Source organism: Drosophila hydei, unplaced genomic scaffold (genome assembly GCF_003285905.1).
Source record: "Drosophila hydei strain 15085-1641.00,03,60 unplaced genomic scaffold, DhydRS2 tig00008130-arrow-arrow-pilon, whole genome shotgun sequence".
NCBI classification, from domain to species: domain Eukaryota; kingdom Metazoa; phylum Arthropoda; class Insecta; order Diptera; family Drosophilidae; genus Drosophila; species Drosophila hydei.
Genome location: NW_022045839.1, coordinates 1,269,435 through 1,289,275, shown reverse-complemented (window position 1 = coordinate 1,289,275; position 19,841 = coordinate 1,269,435). Strand labels below are relative to the sequence as shown.

The following is a 19,841-nucleotide window of genomic DNA, read 5'->3' as shown; positions in this document are numbered from 1 at the left end:
GCTCATGCGATAAGGAATCTATGCGATAAGCAATATAAACGTAACAGCTTGCAAGTCCTTAGTAAAAAACAAATACACATACATATATGCGACTCGTACTAAGCATAAACAACAACAAGCAGTACAAAAACAAGTAAAATGTAAAGCTGAACCGACTGCAAAATACTCGCTCGCATGCCAAAAAAAAAAACACTCAATTTGCTTTTATCTAAGTTCATTGACCGTTGAAGTCCATCCCTAACTGGCTAATTAACTAAATATGGATGTCCTTTTGCCACGGCTCAATGGAAGTGTATGATAAAAAGATAAAGATATAAATGATAAATATTTAGATGGTGTATCTATCTTTATCTATATCTATCTTTATATACCCATCTCTAATTTAAATTCCGTATTACCTGCTGCTAGCTACAAGCCACGTGTTTTAAGTGCATGCGGACAGTCGGACTTTGCACAAAGCCAATATACTCGCCTTGCACATTGTGAACGGGTATGAAACAAGGCGCGGAATGCAAACTGGGGGGTGGTGTGGCACAACAGCCACGACTTTTACGGCCTCTGTTGCAGCTAAGCTTTGGCTTCGCTTTTGCGCTTCAACCCCTCGGACAAACGGAGCAGGGGTAGAAGGAAAATAAAAAATTTGCATGCTGCTGCTGCTGCTGCGAAATTACTAGATACAGAGAAACGTATATGTATGCGTGTGTGTGTGTGTGTGTACATGCCACACGCAACGTACTCCACATTTATGCGTAATAATGTCTTTGCCGAGTGCGAGGGGTGAGGCAGGGTGTGACGGCGAGTGTATTTGGGGTGTTTTCGATAAGTACTTTACGAGACACAACCCTCGTTTTGCGGATTTTTTTATGGTTTTGCCCAAAACGAAGCCGGCAGCAGCAGCAGCAGCAACAACAACAACAACAACAACATGCATCAAAGTTCATACTTTCAATTCGCCCGGGTGGTTAGGTCTGTGCATCTAGAGTCTATAACGGTGGTTGCTCACCTCAGCCAATTTCTAGTTCCTGTTCCTGTTCCTGTTTTCCATGCCCATTGCTGTTCCTGTGTTGCCCCCTGTCGCCGCCGCGTTGCGCATTGGCTGACGTTTGCAATTTTATTGCCTTGATGAAGGTTCGATCGGCGTTTTGGCAAATGCAATTGGCGATTTTGCAAGTTTTCGCTTTGGTGGTTGTGGCAACGAGTGGTTGTAATGGGAGGAGCAAAGCTGAAGTCAAAAAGTGCAGATTTTCAAAAGAAAATGGCGAGAATTAGTTAAAAAATTGATTAAAAAATAATAAAGCTAAGCTTAAGAAGAAGAGCAAGCTGAGCTACTGTCAGATAAGCCTATTTTTCCTACTTAAGCTCAGGCGCATCAGGTAAGAAACGAGCTCCTTTGAATAGCCATTCAGAATTTGCATATTATTCGCCTCTTCTTAAGGTCGAGTAGCAAAATTATGCAAATTGAGCAAATCAATCGAGAGCTAAATGAATATCGATCAAAATTGATTTGTTGCCCGTTGCGACGTAACCCAAACAGATGAAGCCTCTAAGGTAATACCCGAACAAAGTGAGCAAAGGACGCGGCCTGGCCTGAGTGAGCCAAGGAGTTGAGAGCGTGAGAAAGTTTTCTCAATGTTTTTGCAAGCATCATTTACATAATTTTGCCTGGCCAGACTGGCGAGACGCATTGCTATTTCGAATTCCATTTACGATCGTATGCAAATCAGCGCTGTTGTTGTCCCTGTTCAACCCCCTGCCAGCACTGGGATGTGCGAGCGTGCCAGCATGCTGTCAGATCCGGTCCTAGCGCCGGCCACTGTGCGCATAATTAACCCCTGCTGCTCGTCGATTGTCTTCAGCCTGTCTTCTTCTTGTGTTTTCCTCGATTTTCCTCATTTCACTTTCGTTTTGCGTTTAGCATTTCGCATATGCAAATTAGGATCTTCGCCCATTGGCAACCCTTTTTCCTTTTCGCCAAGGCGAAAATCTCTGCAGTTTATGCAAATTTTGTGCTCAGTTGGCTTGGAAAACCTCGATCATCGTTGTCGCTCCAATTTCCTAGCCTAGGTGTCAGGTAGGTAGCGCTCTACGCATCGTGAGAAACTGCCAGGCATTTGCATAATTTTTCGTGAAAATTCGCTCGACTACGTGATCTCTGTATAGAGCGCTGAGCTGCACAGATGCAGATCAAGAGATGCAGAGATGCAGAGATGCGCTTGGCAGAGTTTTCCCAGTTGCAAAAAGAAAAAAAAAAAGAAGTGTCAATAGCTCTGCACGTCGAATCTTTAAAAATTTATTTCAATTAGAATGCAAATGTGTGTTCAGGACGGGCCCTTATTGTTGGGCTCGTCGGTATCGCTGGAGGAGTCGCTGCTGTCGCTGGAGTCGCTGTTGCTGCTCGAATCGGAGTTGCTGCTGGAGTCGCTTTCGCTGCTGCTTTCCGGCGATTGTCCCGATTTGGCTGCGCCAACACCTGTTAGCAGCTGGCGTTGCTGATGCTGCTGCTGTTGCTGCGTCAGGCTCGTGGAGCTGCCGCTGCCGCTGCCGCTGCAGTTCTTGTTGGACGAGGGGCCAGAGTAGCGTGCCCTCTTCTTGGCCGGCACAGCGGAGCGAATGCGCATTCGATGTGTGTACTTGCGTCGATTGCCATTGAGTGCTTGGTTGATGTTCTGCAGGCGGGTCTCGAGGCTGCGCTGCAGGTCCTCCTTCTCGGCGGGCTTCATGTTGCGCAGATTGAGTTTGGTGTGCGGATGCATTGCCTTCTTCATCAGGTTCAAGGTTTCGGCGCCAAAGTTCTTGATATCGAACCACTGCAGATCGCAGTTGTCCGTCGATATATCCTCAGTTTGTGCAATGATGTGCATTATTTCGATCTTCGAGCTGAGCGGCAGCATCACGAACTGCTGCTGAATGGCGCGACGTTCGCCCTCGCTCACGTAGTCCGTGTGCTCATCTGTGTCCTTGCCAACAGGTGAATAGCTTTTGCTGCTGGCCCGCTCCTCTTCGCGCTCGGCCGCCAGCATTTGCTCTTCCCTCATGTACTCCTCCTCCTCCTCCTCGTCGTCCAGGCGACAAGCGTCCAGCTTACCACCGAGTCTTTCGACCGTGGCATCGAGACAATCCACCAGACTATCCTCCCATCTGGAGTGCTTCTTTTGCTCTATTCGCACGCCGTTCTCGTTCTTCTGCAGGGCATAGAAGAGTTGGCTCAGCTCCTTGTTCTGCATGTGGTACGATATGCTGTCCAGGGACTCATTGTATGTCGTTTCGAATATTCTCTTGGCCTGGTTGCGCGACTGCAAGAACATAACGTCCAAATGCGAGTGGAAATCTTCGAGCGTCTTGAAATGGTGTTTGCTCAGCTTCTTCGACACTGCGCTCAGCTTCTCCTTGAAGAAGTCGCGAGCATCGGCGTCTGTGTGCTCCGTATTGGACGTTTGCAGCTTCTTCAGCTGCTCGCGGCACTTGCGCTCCGTGAATGCTGTAGCCTTCTCGTTGTTACGCGGACTGCAGGGCGCTCGGGGATCTCGGTTGCAGGGCAACTCCAGGCCCTCGGGCAGCTTCTTGAGAACCCGCAGAAAGAACTTTTCCAGCTTCTGGCCATTGCGATAGACCATATCGTCGGGTCGGTTGAATGTATAGCAGTTGCTTAAGACCAGCCGAAAGTCGGTGATCAGCTCGTCGACACTGTGATAATAGAGATTCTGCACGCGCTTCATAATCGTGCCCACGTCCATGGGCCGCTGTATGATTGTGTAGTAGGTGGGCACCTGTAGAGCCTCCGAGTCGACGGGCTGCATGAAGTCGAGAGCGAACAGCTTGGTGGGCAGCTCGTCGAGCAGATGCTTCCTCATGTAGTGCATTTTGTTCGTGTAGGTGCCAATCGAGCCGGGCAACGGGAACACATCTGGCTGCACGCGATTTGGTATTTTCAGTTTTATCAGAAGCGCCTTCGGAAAGTGCAAGGATTGTACAAATTTGTTTTTCAATTTGGGAAATTTGTTCGCACGAGTTTCATTTCATTGTCGTTCGCAACTTACCATAATACGCTAACGGTGTCCGGAAAGCCTGTTATGGAGACAAGGAAGACAACGATGCTACAGGTCTCAATAGTCTCTCCAGATGCTACAACATCCGATTGATTTCTACCCATTTGATAAATTCCTCAAATATATCGTGATATATATATAATTTTTGACAGCAATGGCCATACTTGCTGTGTAGTGTTGCGCAACAGCTGCTGCTGCGGCTGCTGCTGCTGCTGCTGCTGCTGCTGGTGCTGCCTCCAGCGGCCGCCAGTGTTGTGTAATGTGCACGCATTAAATATTCGCCTGGGCAAAAAAAAAGGAAGAAACAACAAACTCTATAAATAGAAAGCAAACTACGAGCAACAATGGCGACACTTCAAAGCAGCCAGCCACCCACTGATGCTCAGGCCTCATCTGAAGCTCATCTACATCGACATCGCCATCGCCATCGCCATCGCCATCGCCGTCCTCATCCTCCAGTGAGCTCCAACCGCCCTTGTCTAATATTTTGCACCACTTCACACGCAGCCGCCTGCCCGCCTGCCTGCCTGGCTGACTGGCTGCTGCCCCGCCTGCTGCCACTCAGCAATGGGACATAAAAACTGTTTTTTGCAATTTACATGAAACATTTTTATCACCCTCAGCCTTGGCATGGGACATCCATTCTGCTAGTCGACCATGGCGCCCAAAACACACACAACATGCTTTTCCTATTTACACACACACACACACACACACATGCACACGCACACTTAGACCTCCATTCGACTCTGATTACCTTCACATGTTTGCGCCCAGCACAAATTTTCTTGCTGCGTCTTTTTGCGACACTTAATTACACACGCATTCGCTTCACTCCACTTAGCTAGTGGTTGCCACGCCCCCGCCCCACGCCCACGCATTGCTTGTGGGACAAGCTAAAATAGTCCACCAAATTTTAAATATAAATGAATGTATGTATATATTTATATATGTATGCATAGTCGCTGACAAGTGTACAGTCCTGCGAAAATTTGCTGCGCACAACGAGAGATCCTGGCCGAGGAGCGTCTGCTTTTTTACAATTAGATAGTGCCTGGCGCAATCAGAAATGCCAGCAACGTATTGGCAGTGGCAGGTAGTTTCGGGGTCCCGGCTAAAGGTGTCAATGTTGCCTTATCATGCCGACCCCTGGCTAGCAGTGCCTCGACTCGTCCCGTCTCGTCCCTGACCCTGATCCCTGCCCTGCCAAGTCTTTTTCTTTCCTTATTTTATCTTTGACGGCGATTAATGCGAATAAATTTTATAGTTGAAAATGAGTTTGTGCACTGGCCGCTGCGTCCTTTGTCTGCCACTCTTCCCCTCTCACTCTATCTCTATCGCTCTTTATGTGCGTGCGTGTGTGTGCGTGTGAATGCATGTGTTTTCTTTTGCGTTCTTTTTTGGCCACTGTTATTCTTCTTTGACTTTGTGCCTTTTGTTGTTGTTAGCGAGTTGAGTAAGTATGTGACTTTTACAGATACCCTGCACATGTCATGAAAAGGGGGATATATTGCCTGTGTATATTATGTGTGTAAAAGTTTTAAATTTGAATTTCTTAAACTGAAACATAATGCCTAATATTAGTGTAAATGACTGTTATGACAAATATAAAAAATGTAGTTAATTTTTAAACTATAATATGAAAAGTAATAGCTAATAAATAAACTTATATTTTTTGTTCTTTAATTATACAATTTCAGTAGTTAATTCATATTAATATAATAATAAAATAAATTAAAATAAATTTTTAAAAATAATAATTGAAATTTGAGAATTTTCAATAATGTAAAAATAAATTTATTTATTATAAATACAAATATTTATAAATAAATTTATTTATTATGAATACAAATATTTATAAATAAATTTAAATTAAAGCAAAATATGTATATATAAATATAAATATATTTTTTAAAATTTAATTTATGCCTAATATTAGTGTAAATGACTGTTATGACAAATATAAAAAATGTAGTTAATTTTTAAACTATAATATGAAAAGTAATAGCTAATAAATAAACTTATATTTTTTGTTCTTTAATTATACAATTTCAGTAGTTAATTCATATTAATATAATAATAAAATAAATTAAAATAAATTTTTAAAAATAATAATTGAAATTTGAGAATTTTCAATAATGTAAAAATAAATTTATTTATTATAAATACAAATATTTATAAATAAATTTATTTATTATGAATACAAATATTTATAAATAAATTTAAATTAAAGCAAAATATGTATATATAAATATAAATATATTTTTTAAAATTTAATTTACACATATTTTATATAAATAATTTATTTTATATATAATAAAAAATTAAATAATTATTTTTTAGTATAGTAAAAGATTAATAAAATTCAATAATAAATATAATTTAATAATTAATTACAGATACCCAATACATATACTTGGCGAGTACTTGCATGATATATACATAGATATATATATATATATAATAGAGGGTATCTGAATTGCATGCATGCATAAAATCATTGCAGTCATATTTGAGGAGGGATATATATAACTATAACTATATATCCTATGCTAGCGAGTGTATATCTCCTTTTCATTTGTCATTCGCAGAAAATATCATAGGGTAACTGCCAGTTGTGCATACTCTCACTGCATTGGTGTTTGCGTTTGTGATCGGCACCTGCGCAATCGCATTTGCTGTCCCATCCATTTCAATTTCCATTTTCCATTTCCATTTCCATTGCGCGATCTTGCAACTTGAGAGAATTGCCACTTGGTCGCTGACTCAGCATCTCGAGAAGAGCAGCGGAGGTGGGTGAGATCATCAACTGGCATCTGTGTTTAGCTCTAACTCCACAATTAGGCAGGGCACGAAGCAGCAGCAGCAGCAGCAACAGGCAACTATTAAGGTGCGACAGGTACAGGCTGTACTGGAAACTGGTTTGCAGCTACCCTCGTTGCAAGTCCGCGAGAGACGCGCCCCGCTTGCCCTTGCCCCCCGCCTCATATGTATGTGGCGAGTCCATTTGCGCGGCCATTGTTTGCGATGTGTTAACCTTAAGCGATTCCTAGCAGGTTGTCGTTGTTGTTGTTGTTGTTGTTGTTGGCCATGGCAGCCGTTGTTGTTCGCCTGTGACTTTTGGGTTTGGCGTTGATCATTGATTTTGATATAAAAAAGAAATAGGAAAAAATCAATACGCAGACAATGCAGCGTTGTGTTAACTGTGGGAACGCCGCGAATCCTGTGCAGGACAATGGGAATCGATGCAGTTGCATTTTGATAGCGATCAACGCGGCACAGCATGACAGCCAAAGATGCAGGTTGCAGTCAGTCATGGGATCCTTTCAAATGCCAGACTCAGCTACGCCAGAGCCAGAGAGTCGTGCAAAGCTACGAAAAGCATTTGCCATGGCAGGGGCCATAGGCCTCGTCGTGGCAATCGCTGCATTTTCGACTCGTAGGCGCTTTCGGCAGTTCAATGACCCGCTGTGGCGATGAATGTTGCAATTGCAATTCAGCTACAGCTACAGTGCGTCGCTTAAGCAAATGTAGCCGAAAATGGGGCGCCCGCATCTCGGCCAATAAAAGAAAATTGATTGAGAAATTGTGAAAATTGTAATTGAGAAAATGTGGAAGCGACACGCGGCCTCAGATGCTGCGTTTTGGTGAAAGCCTTACAATTAAATAGCAAACAAATTTCTGCCAATTATTCGACATTAATTATGAGCCATCAGCGCGATGAGGGCCAACAACTGGACCTCAAATGTTCACAATGTTCTACCCTTGCGCCAGGCGACTCGGAGGCCTTTTCACCTCGAAGCCGTCCTGTCAACAAACACATGAAAAGATGCTGGTGCTTGAGTTTCACATCGAAGTTCAGGTTTTGCATTTTCCCAAAATTTGAAGTCTCTGGAGCGTGTAGTCAGGGCGCTAAACTGAAGAAAATGCCACGCAAGTCATTGACTCTGCAGCTCCACCTAATAAAAGTATCTGCATGCGCGGTGCAATGGCCGTTGACCATTGTGGACCAAGTCAAGCTGGCCCAAAACGCCAATCGACCACGAAGTTTTTCTGCTCTGAACTCCCCTCCTCCCCGTTGCCCCGTTGCGCCCTTCCCGCAGCGCGCAAGCTAGTTTTGCGTCAGGCAATTGAGCCATGACAGCAACTGCGAGTCCGAGCTCGAGTCTGAGTTTGAGGCGCGGCAATGCAATCAGAAGAAGGTTCGAGGAAAGCAAAAACCTCAAAATGAAACATTTTTCAAAAAACGAAGAAAAACGCATTTAAACGAACCAAAAAAAGTTGGATTTTAATGCGCAAAGCGCTTCAAAATGCTGCGGCTACCTGTGCCCAGCGATCCCCCAAGCCAAGAGGCTGCAGCAGCAGACGCAAAAAAAACCAGAGAAGAAACAAAAAATAATAAAAAACGATCATCAGTGCGTCGGGGCCGAGTCGTGAAAATGTTTTCCTAAAGTCAAGCGACGTCGTCTCGCTCAGATTTCATATCTGGGATTACACAGTTAATGCATTTGCTTTGACCTGACCTCGACGGCGAACCCTTCGATTAGTGCTGCGCCAAAAGAGGATTTGATACAAATACTATATATATATATGTGTGTGTGTGTGTGTGTGTGCGTGTTTTTTATTCTGATTGTCAACTAGTAGGCGGGCTGCATAGAAGAGTTCTCGATCTGCAGCGCGAGATAAATTTATGGCTCGAACCTGTTTTATAGCCAAAAAATAAAAAAGAAGAAGAGGAAAAAGCGAACGAACAATGAAAATGAAATGCATAAACGTAAATCTCACAGCAGGTAGTCCACGTTATATTACCTGAATATTGCTCTGGGCTATATGTGTATATGATATGTGAAAGATGGCGACACGCAACCCAAAGATGACTTTGGCTTGGCCAAAACAGGCGACGATTGTGGAATCGACAATCAGAAAATATTTCCCAATTTTCGGCACTCAAGTTACGTCTAATGCAATTGCAGCCAAGATTATGCACATGATAATGAGGAAAAGGGTTTTCCCTACTCCATTCGCTTGACTGACGGCGTGGGCGATCCGCTTTCAATTTCCCAGAGCCTGTTGTGAAAAGGGTTCGATTGATCATCCGATTGACTGGCTGACTGACTCACTGACAGACGGCTCGTTTGTCTTTTGGGGTAATGCACTTGCGTGGAAATGCAAACATTTGCATGATGCCCTTTGTAGGTGTGTCCCGAGATGCTTCTTCTGCAGCTCTGCGGTTGCGTCTAGTGTGTGAAAATTGTTTGCCTTGTTATGATTTTCCCTTTTCTTTTTTATTTATTTGTTTTTTTTTTGCGTTTCATTGCAAACCAGCAGAATGTGCGCGCCAATTGAGTTTTCCTCATTCTTTTTTAGCTGTCTGTAAATTGAGTGAGCTGCGGGTCAAAGGTCGCCCGTTTTAGATAAGACCTAACAATTGGCAAAGCCGCGGGCAGTTTTCTTGCGGATCTGTTAATTTATTGTCGGATCAATTGGGCGCGATAAGCGCGAAAAATCTGTGAAAATAGAAAGCTGAAGCAAAACTCTGGTTGATTAACCCGTTGCATGTTCCATTTATGAAGCTTGGAAATTTTGTAATTTATTTCGTTTGTTAGTTTTTTCCTGTTTTTTATTCATGCTCAAATGCACCAATACCAACACCGGCTGAGCACTTATCGCAAAACAACAACAAAAGCAATAACAACATCTGAAATGCATGGACAACACCGAAAAAGTTCATTGACTTTCGCATACGAACAAAACAACAGCAACAACAAAAACACAATTTTACTGCAGCGTTTGTTGCTGCTGCTGCTGCGGGCCCCAACAAAACAAAAAAAAAAAAACAAATAAATATGGCTGCCCAGCAGCGCAGCGTGCACAAAAGAGCAAACTCCAAAGAAAACAACAGCAACAGCAAAAGCAACAAAAACTCATATTAAAGTGAAAATGAGCGATAACAACGCAAACATACAAACAGACAAACGCACACACACACATACACACAGCTTGGGCCTTGCTGCTCCAAGTGAGAGAAAAAAACTGCAAGCGAACGCGGCCATAATGCGCTTTTGCTTTGCCTCTGCTTCGCCATTGTTGCGATCGGTCGCATGAGTGCGAAGAGAGCGGCCCGATGAAGCTCGCAACCACACGCACACACACTCATGCATATGCTTTATCATGCTTCCATACATTCATACATATATCTGCAGTGTATTGCAAGCTACATTAAATTGCCTGCAAATGTAGCACAGTTGAATATGTTTTTTTTTTGTTTGTAATAATAATTGAAATAAGGGTTGTTAAGCTTAGAGTTCATTATACATTAATTAAGTTTAATTTTTTTATTTTAATGTGCACTTTGCACAATTGCGTTCGCGCGCTCTCTCTCTATATATATCTTTTATTTATTTTGGGAATTTCCCTCTGCAGTTTAAACAGCTGTTGCATACTTCTAAGCGTATTTAAAATGATAGAAATTATTGTATACTTTTAGGATGCAAAATAAAAAAATTATTTGCAGTTACGGTGGGAAAATATTAAATGTTAATTGTAATAAATTTTAATATTTCATGCCCATGATTAGGTGTGTAGCGCCTTGTCCTGGTTGCTATGGCAAAACAGTTAAGCAAAACAAATACTTTTTTGTTCTTTTGTTTTTTGGTAACAGTTCAGTTTTAATGTACACAATTGTGAGCCTATTTTATGATTAAGTATGAATTTTGGTAGTCTCTCTACGAATATAATTGTCTAGTTGTGTGGTTAGAGCTCCGCTTTGGCCTTCTCTGGACCGGCTTTGGTTAGCTTGTGTACGCGAAAGGCTTCCAGGATGTTGAGCTTTTGCTGCAGCTCCACCTTTTTGGCGGCAGTCACTTTGCCGGCCTTGAGACGCAGCAAACGTTTTGTCTCCTCCTCGACAAAAGTGTAGCCGAGTTCATTGATTTTATGCATATAGACCAGATACACCTTGGCATTCTGCTGCTCCTCGAACTTGTTGCTCAATTCCTTCGCCTTCGCTTGCAAATCCTTAATCAATGCCAGCTGCTCGTCGTTCGCCTTGTTGGCATAGTTCTTCAGGGCGTCGTTGAACAGCTTCAGGCAGCCATCGCAGCCAATGTAGAGCGGTGTATTGCTACTCACAAACGATTTCAGATTGTCGACCGTCACATCCAGATGAGCTGGAAATTGCACGAATTCATCCACGTTGCCCTTGAAGAGAATTATGCCAGGAAATTGCTTGTCGTTCAGCTTGAAGCGTTCGCCCAGCGCCTTATTCTCCTGCTCGCCATAGTCCTTGATGCCAACGGTGGCCACCAGCAGCTCGCCTGTTACCTTATGCGCCGCCATCGAGAATCCCGCAAAGGCCTCGTGCTTCTCGCCGTACGGAAAGGCAATGTCGAACTTCACCAAGGCATAGGGAAAGCGCACTATGGTCTTGTCAAAGTTGATCTCATCCAAGTCCACGCAGCCGCCGCACGAGATGGCAAAAGTATGCCGAGCCAGCAAAGCTGCCAGCAGCAGCGTCAGCAACAGTTTCATCATATTTTTCTGTACTCTGTTTTTTTGCTTCTTTTTGCACAACAAAACCTTGACCCTACTCTGGGTGTTGCTGTGTGTCGACTGTTGACAAAAACAGAAGAACAAAGTTAAGAGCGAGAGCTCACAGCTCGCGACTTTTCGCTGAAGTCAACAGAAGTGTTTGGTTGCTATAGCCACGCGGCTTGCTCTCTCACCTGGCTTGACGCTCTCTCTCACTCTATGGTTCTCTCTCTCGATCGAGTTGAACGACTTTTGAACACGTCAGTATAAGCCGCTAGCTGGTTGGGTTCTCTTTCTTTAGGCCAGCACGAAAAAACCGGCTAACGCTTGCCTTCGGCTTCTGCTTTTTGGTTCTGTGTGCTCAGCTTGTTTGGATGCCCTCAAGTCGATCTTATGTAATGCCAGCTGAAACAACAAAGCAAATGCATAATGAATCAACTACGAGGTTTATTTAAGCAAGCCAGATAGATTGGACAAGCCATTTGGCAAAATGATTTCAGTTCTGCTTCAGTTGTCCCCACTGATTAGCCATCAGACTTTGGCCAATCGAGCGTTCCACAAAAATTTGTGGTGCGTAATTTCAATGCTGTCATTGCTGAATGTCATTAGAGTTGCACATGTGTGTGTGTGCGTGTGCGTGTGTGTGACAGGGCCAGGACAGGGTTGACGGAAGTTGTAATTTGCAATTGGCCGCAATGGAAACACCTGCACCTAGACCAAAAACTTTGTCCAAAAACACAAAAAAAAAAAAAATGTAACCAACTAACCCCATTATGAGGATTGTCTCTGTGTGGCAGAGTGGGGGCACGGGAAACTAGCATTTGCCACACAATTTTCATTAGAACGAAATTGAAATTTTCCTAATACAGCTAAGACTGACCTCGTTCCTCGCGCCCCTTTCCCTGTCCACTTCCCTTTCCCCTTGCCCTTTCCCTTTACCAATTCTCCGCCTACTTTTGCGTTACTTCTTCCACCTGATAATGGACATTTTCGGCAATTGTCAATTAATAATTCATGTGCGCGGTACACACATGCCATGGACACGCCCCCGCACCCCCTACCTCGCCCAGCCAAGTGGCTCAAATGTTTGGTTTGGTTTCTCATTTGCGGTTTCGTTTGTTCATTTGCGGCAGCTCGGAAAATTGACCAGTCGGACACGCAATTCGGAAAAGCATTTCGAGCTTCACACGATCGATATGTGTGTGTGTGTGCGTGTGTGTGTGTGTATGGGGAGCTATTAAATTATCTCTTGATGGGTGGGCGTGCTCGTTGGGTGGTTCAACGTAGTCGCTTGGTCAAGTGCAAAGCTAATATGCGCAATATCACGAATATATATATATATATATATAGTCAGTGTGTGTGTGTGGATCCGGATCGAAATCTGTAGCCGACCATGCGTGCATATGCCGTCAATTGTCTGTCAGCCGACAAAGGCTCGACTCGAATTGCTATTGGCATTGTTCTGCTGCGGCCCATTAGTATTAGCCATATTGGCCCTGGTCGCGAGGCTCGGGTATTATTTGATTTAGGCTAGCAAAAAGCACCAAAAAAAAACAAAAAAAACTGAAATGGGAAACAAGGACTCAGCAGTTGGTTGTATACACAGTCAGTTTGCTCTTCATACATTATGCAACTGCTGGCCAAGCAATTTGTTAAGTACACCCCCAGAATGGGAGTTCCTATTGCGCTAAAACGCATAATTTGAGTTAAGCTTCATGGCTAACTAGACGTCCTTTGCCACTCGATAGACTGCCGTGACGAGCCTTTAACTATTTTTAACACACACACACGCACACACTGAGTGTCACCTGCAATACGTCATTGTTATCCTTCGAACTAATTGCTAAAGCGCCACGAGTCAAAATCCTTATGACATTTAAATGATATAGTCAAATTTTGGTTTGCAGCTCTAACTTAACGAGCTGTAGACCTTAAAAATAACTTTTTATATTTAGATATCTATTTTTTGCTTTGTAAGATGCAAAGTTCGAGGCAAATTTAACAGGTGCGCGCCTACTCAACTGAGATTGATGGCAAATGCTCTTTCAATTTTCCATTTTAACGAATTTCCAGCTAGAATTAAGACTTTCTTTGAATTGAATGTATTTCCATCTTAATATAAGCAAGGTTTTCAGCTAGCTCTGCACTCTATGGCTTACCGAAGCAAATGTGACTATAATATCCGACTGCATAATACTCTTTCATTCATTAAATATCAAAACTCTATTTTTCTGACTTGTCACAGCCCAAAAGAGCTGCTCATATCATATCGTATCTCATATCATATCAGTAATAGATTCATTTCTTAACTGCATCCATGGCGATTCGTTATGCCTTGCCACTTATGGGCGAGCTGTAGCTGAGGTCAGCAGCAAACTAAATGCCAAATTTTGAAATTCCAATTGTACAATTGTGGAACCGAGACTGTAGCATATTCAATACATTATCTAAAAATGATCTACAATAAGTTTATTCAATAAATCCATCAATATATATTTATTATTTATAACTTTCTAGCTGTCAAGCGCTAGAGGGAGTGATTCTGTCGGAATTGCCTGACGAGCAGATACCTTGACTCCAGACTAAAGCTGCTGCTTCAATTATGCTGTAAGCTGTACGCTAGGGATCTAGTTAGATGTGTGATAAATTAAACGAAATGAACTAAGCACTGCATACTCATGGCACTTAAGAAAGTGGTCATCAATCCAGGTATTCACATGCCCCTAGATTAGAATGAAGCCGTTGCAACTGCAGTTATCAAGCAGCTTGAGAACAGTTGAGAGCAGTCTAGACAGTTCTCTTTATTAACTCCAATTTGTAGCTATTACAATAGTCATTAACATCAAGCACAGCTGAGAGTGTTGCAAAAGTTCTGTCTTGTTAGGCAGATTACTGCTGAAACTGCCCTCGTATGCATCAAATATAACAAAATTATTGTTGCCATTGAATTCAATTGACATTGCTTTGAATGCAAAACTCTTTTTGCTAGACTATTTGTTAAACTAAAAGCATTTTCAGCGTTTACATTGTGTGTGTGCCTGTGTGTGTGTGTGTGTGTGTGAGTGTGTGGGGCACATGCAAAGCATTAATAATATAAATTGTACGGCCATAACCTCTTTGGCGTGGACGGGGCAGCGGTAATAATACTCGTAACACAATGACCTTTATTATGCGAAATGGAAATAATCGGAAGGGAGTGTGCTCGGTGTATGCGATGTCCTATCTTATGGCCAGGACTAGACCTAAGCGCGCGCAAATTCCGAGCGCACTCAACGCAATCTTAGCGAGAAATCTAACGATTACCACATGGCATTTTCTCCATTGTTTATACACACACATATATGTATATATTGGCCAATACAAAACTAATCGTTTCGACTGCGTCACGGCAATTGGGTGGCAGCAGTGGGAGCAGTAGCTGCCCTCCACTTGCTCTATTTCGTTTTAACTTTTTTTTTTTTTGGCAGCGTCAACCTAATTATGTGGGGGAGACAATGCACAGGACTCCAGTCCAGCCCAGTCCAGCCCAGTCCCGCTTAGTCCAGTCTGGCCATGAATATTTCATGCTTCCCTATGCCAAAGTCATGCAACTATAACTTTTTTATATGCGATATATGTGAGATATATATATATATATAGATCGTAGCCAATACACGCATCGAATGTGTCCTAAACTTTTCCATTGCTTGCCTGAATCTGTTGCAAGGCGCGCTAAGAGGGTATATTGGTTCTGCTCAAATGTATGTAACAGGCAGAAAAGGGAATGTTTGATCAAAGATATATATATATATATATATATAATATATATTATTTATATTCATGTAGACAAGAATCGAGTCGAGCTGTCTGATAAGCCATAGAGAACTTAGCGACAAGTTGAATTTGCTTAGCCTCTTAGAATATCAGAATTTTACTTTGTTATTATAGTTTATCTCTCAAGAGTCTTTGTCATGGATACTTTTTTATTTCTAAGAAATGGTTTAGAAATTTTATATATTTTAGTTACTTTAAAGCCTAGACGCTAAGATCTTTAGCTTTAGCTATGAGTGCTTAGGACGTGCTTAGGACTGCTCAGAGTCTCTCTCTCTCTCTCTCTCTTTTTGTCTGTCTGTATCTCTCTCTCTATCTCTCTCTCTCACACTCTCTCTGTCTCTCTTTTTCTGTCATAAAGTTTGGTTTACACTTTGCTAATCTATTCAGGAAACATCAGCCATTTTTCACTTACTACAGGGTATCTGTTAGCTGTGCATTTACTGGCAAGAGCACCCTTGGTTATTTTTTTGTGAGAAATACAGAGTCCGCTAGCACTTGCAGGTTTTTAAAGGTCATCAAAGTTTTATAGATTGTGTGGCATAATTCCATAAATGGGCCATGAAAGTCTTCACCTGACTCTTGACTCCTGACCATATGTCTAAGCCTTCATCTGTGGCCCAATAATTCGCATGCCCAAATTCAAATTTGGTATCGAACATAATTGGAATTTATTGAAAATGCGTTTCGATTCGTGAAACTGCCTCGATTTCAACCCTTGAACGGCCATGGGCGTTGAAAATTGACTTTTAACAATAGCCAGAGCAGCGGGCAGCGGGCAGAGCGGGGGCGGTGGGGCGCGGGGGTTGCAGAGGTCATCGAAAGGCCGATGTGTGTGGATTTGTTTTTATGTGTTTATTGCTTTTCATTTGCATTTATTGCCATTTTTATATGAACGAATATCATCTTTGGCAATTGAAGTGTTTAGCGCAAATTTGTTTTCAATATTTTCAACATTTTGGATGCAGGCTATAAACCGAAATGGAGTTCCATTCGATTTGCTACGGTCAGTGTTTGGGCCTCTCAATTTGATTGCAAAATCATTTTTTGTTAAGTTGATTTCTTTTATGCGAAATGCGTGCGGAGCATACGTGAGAGAGAGAGAGAGAGAGAGGGAGAGGGAGAGAGAGCGTTGTCCTCAGGCTGACTTTGAAATCGAAATGGAAATCGTAGGAAAAGCTAGCTGCAAATTGAAGTTGGAGTTGAGCGAGTGCTAAGACTAATGAATGTCGGGCCTAATTATGTGCCAGTTAGGCAGTTAATTACGCCTTTTTCAATATTTGTCGAGGAGACGTTTGCGTTGACTTGAACTCAAATCAAATATTCTCCACATGCCGTACACGCGTCCTCCTTAGAGCACTTTCACTGTCAATCAAACGCGCCTCCCACCCGCTGCACCTAATGATAATTTTCTTAAGCGATTGACCAACAATTCCATTTGCCCACACTCATTTGGCCGGCACAAACCTCCATTAAAATATGGTCAAGTAATTAGCCAAAAATGTTCCTCAGCAGGCGCAGAGGTTCGAGTGGACTCTTAACCAAACTACAGTCAAATGGGCCAAGAACAGACAATTGAGAGCCTAAGAAGGTGTTTTGAGCGTCTTATGCATGGGATTGCCATATATGTACTAAAAATTTGATCAACAATTTTTCTAGATATTTATTTTACACTGACTTAGCAGCTCTAAAAATCTTTCTAAATATTTCATTTATAAATTTGAAGAAAAAAATTGACTCTAAAATATTGTATTGAAATTTTGGTCTAGGAATGTTCAAATTTGTTCTAAAACAATATTTTTAAATTGTGATCAACGAATATTATCTAGAATTTTGTTGTAATAAATTGTTTGCTAAAGATAATCTTATTTGCTAAGCTGTACTAAATGTTGATATTCAAACATTTTATATATGTTTTCTAAGTGGTTCTAATAGCTGTTCTAAAATTGCTTCTGAAAATTCTTTTGAGAATCAGTTCCAAAATGAATGTGTGAATTCCCTCTAAAATCTGTACTAAAAAGTTATTTCAGTAGTTGCTCTAATGATCTAAAATACCCTGCAGTTGCTCTAAGACATCTGAAGCTGATCTAAAAATGTTCTAAACCCCTCTAAAATTGTTCTATATATCTGCATATCTCTTAAATGTATTTGACAAATGTGTTCTAAAATGTATTCTCTAGCCTAATTCTTATATTTTGATTTTAGGCTTGATCTAAAAGTGAATTAGCAATTTTTCCACTAAGAAACCTCTGCTAAATGGAGCTGTAGGCTTGATGATGCTGTGCGTGAACGCAGATTTCACTGTAGTCCAATAGCTTAGCTCTGTCGATCATGTGGAGATGGATTATCTGTTTGGCTTTGCCGCCAGCAAGGGGAAATGTGGGCCGTATAACAGTTTTTGGCGCTTTGCTAAGACGCATGCGTGGGTCAAAGCGAGAGCGCAAATTTCCAATGCGACCGCCGACTGTGGTGGAGCACGCTTTTGGGGGAGCATTTGTTTACAAACAATTGAAAGCAGGCCAAAGAGCACGGGGCATTTTCTCATCCACTCACTCACCCACTCACCCACTCGCTCGCTCGCTCATTCGCTGCTGCTGCTGCTGCTGCTGTTGCACTATTGTGGGCATGCAAATGCTTGCCAATTGCTTGGCTCCACTTGTTGCTGGATGCGGGCAGCATGTGGTGCATGTGGCAATTACTTAGTCCCGTGGGCGGACGAACAGCAACTAAAACAAAAGTAGAAAAGTGCACAGACAGACATGCAAATTGCTGTTTCATGAAACTGAAATAAGCGTACGTCCTGTCACGCCTCCACGCAGCCCTCTCTCTCTCTCTGCCTCTTCCTCTCTCGCTCTCTCTCAGTTGCCTGCCACGTTTTCAAGCGTGACATGTTGCAAGGGGCGCCGGGGTGGAGGAGCTGTGCCGCTTAACATTCTTTTTCGCTTTACCAATGCGCGCCCCCAACGCCCCCATCTCTGGGCTTTTGTTTTATAACATTTTAGCGCAAATTGCCATCAAATCTAATTGGCAATGTCGCGACAATGTCCGAGTCTGAAATTGTAGGGGCAAAGTTTTTTTTTTAGATTTTTTGCATTGATTTCGTTTGCAATGGGTCAAAAGTGTAGAGGCAGGGAGGCTCAGCTATATACACAGTCTTGGCCAAGTTATTATCTCTCGTTTAATCCTCTTTTAAAGTCACCTGACTTCAAGTACTGATAAGACTTTCCTATATGGTTCAACAGAATATATATGAGTTCTTCATAAGTTGTCAAGGAACTTTGTCTATAGGCATTGCTTGCTGGCTTGCTGTGGACGGGGTGGGAGGGGGAGGAGCTAATAACACACATGCGAAATAGTTTGAAAATTTGATGCAATAGTCGGGCAGAACTTTGGTGGCTTTTAGAAATTTTGTTGCCTGACCTCAGCAACATGCAATATGCAGGAGTTTGGAAAACAATAACAAAAAACGAAATATTCGCAAGAGGATATTTCCACGCGCATTTAAAAATTCATGAGCAGAAAGCACTCAGAGCTCAGAGCTCAGGCAGCGGTTATCGTGTCCGTGGACACATGACCGGACAATAGCTGAGGGTGTGCGCGTGTGTGTGTGGTCACTGGCATTGCAATTCTTGGCAGGCTCAACCGAACCACCAATCGAGCGACCCACCTGACACCCGGGTGGGGGAGGGACTCCACCTCTTTGACTGATGCATTGACCGCAGGCAAGGGTGCAGAATTTCAACGCCTCGCATTTGAAGTTTTATCGGCCATGGAACGCTTTATATCTAAACAATGAATCAATGCATTAGTCAGTCACCTTGTATGCTCCACTTTAATTACTGCTTTTTTATGCTGTCCCCCAACAGGCCGCCCCCATTGCAGCTCTCTCCACATTGAATATAATCGTTTGCTGACATTTTTTTGCATGTTGTGGCCACAATTTAAAAATTGCATAGAACAGCAAAACGCAGAAAGTAGAAGAAAAGAAGTCGAGTCGACCAAGAGATACCCTAAAGTATTTATTTATTCAATTCCATATCTAAACCCGTTCTAATGACTCGACAATCTTTCAGATCGTAGTCCTTTAATTGAATGTTAGCCTACTGCTGGTCACAGCTAAGACCTCTCTACCTCAACCTCGACTCAGTTCGTAACAAGCTCTAGCAGTTGATACCCTGTTTAACCGCATTCATAGGGCTTAAGGTCCAATTGAAATTCCTGCCATGGAACGTAATATTATTAGCAAGTCTCGCCAGCGTCCCCTACCCAAGCTTCGCTGTGCTTTCTGCTGCCATGAACTGCATAAATATTGCATTACAATAATTTGCCTCGTTGTCGCTGGGCTGGCATCAGAAGTTGCGAATTGGATTTCATGTTAATGCAATGTCCTTATCGCTCAACGTGTCCAGCTGGCGGCTAGAGCAAGTGCACGGGGAGAGCTGCAGAGCCAAATGG

At 42.6% G+C, this 19,841-nt stretch overlaps 2 protein-coding genes across 2 annotated transcripts; both read right to left on the bottom strand.

Moving 5' to 3' along the window:
• Window positions 1–2,292: 2,292 nt before the first annotated feature.
• On the bottom strand, window positions 2,293–4,901 carry LOC111597957 (bromodomain-containing protein 3). Its single transcript, XM_023312921.2, has 2 exons — window positions 4,038–4,901; window positions 2,293–3,947 (listed from the first exon to the last, which is right to left on the bottom strand). The coding sequence occupies exons 1-2, from the start codon at window positions 4,038–4,040 to the stop codon at window positions 2,319–2,321; spliced, it is 1,632 nt and encodes a 543-aa protein (XP_023168689.1). The 5' UTR covers window positions 4,041–4,901; the 3' UTR covers window positions 2,293–2,318.
• Window positions 4,902–10,690: 5,789 nt separating this feature from the next.
• LOC111597987 (protein windbeutel) lies at window positions 10,691–12,041 on the bottom strand. Its single transcript, XM_023312965.2, has 2 exons — window positions 11,771–12,041; window positions 10,691–11,657 (listed from the first exon to the last, which is right to left on the bottom strand). Exon 2 carries the CDS (start codon window positions 11,577–11,579, stop codon window positions 10,800–10,802), a length of 780 nt encoding a protein of 259 aa, XP_023168733.1. The 5' UTR covers window positions 11,580–11,657; window positions 11,771–12,041; the 3' UTR covers window positions 10,691–10,799.
• Between the last annotated feature and the right edge of the window lie 7,800 nt (window positions 12,042–19,841).

Bases quoted from the DNA above. Each gene is read 5' to 3' on its own strand.
- LOC111597987 (XM_023312965.2), bottom strand. From the start codon at position 11,579: ATGATGAAACTGTTGCTGACGCTGCTGCTGGCAGCTTTGCTGGCTCGG.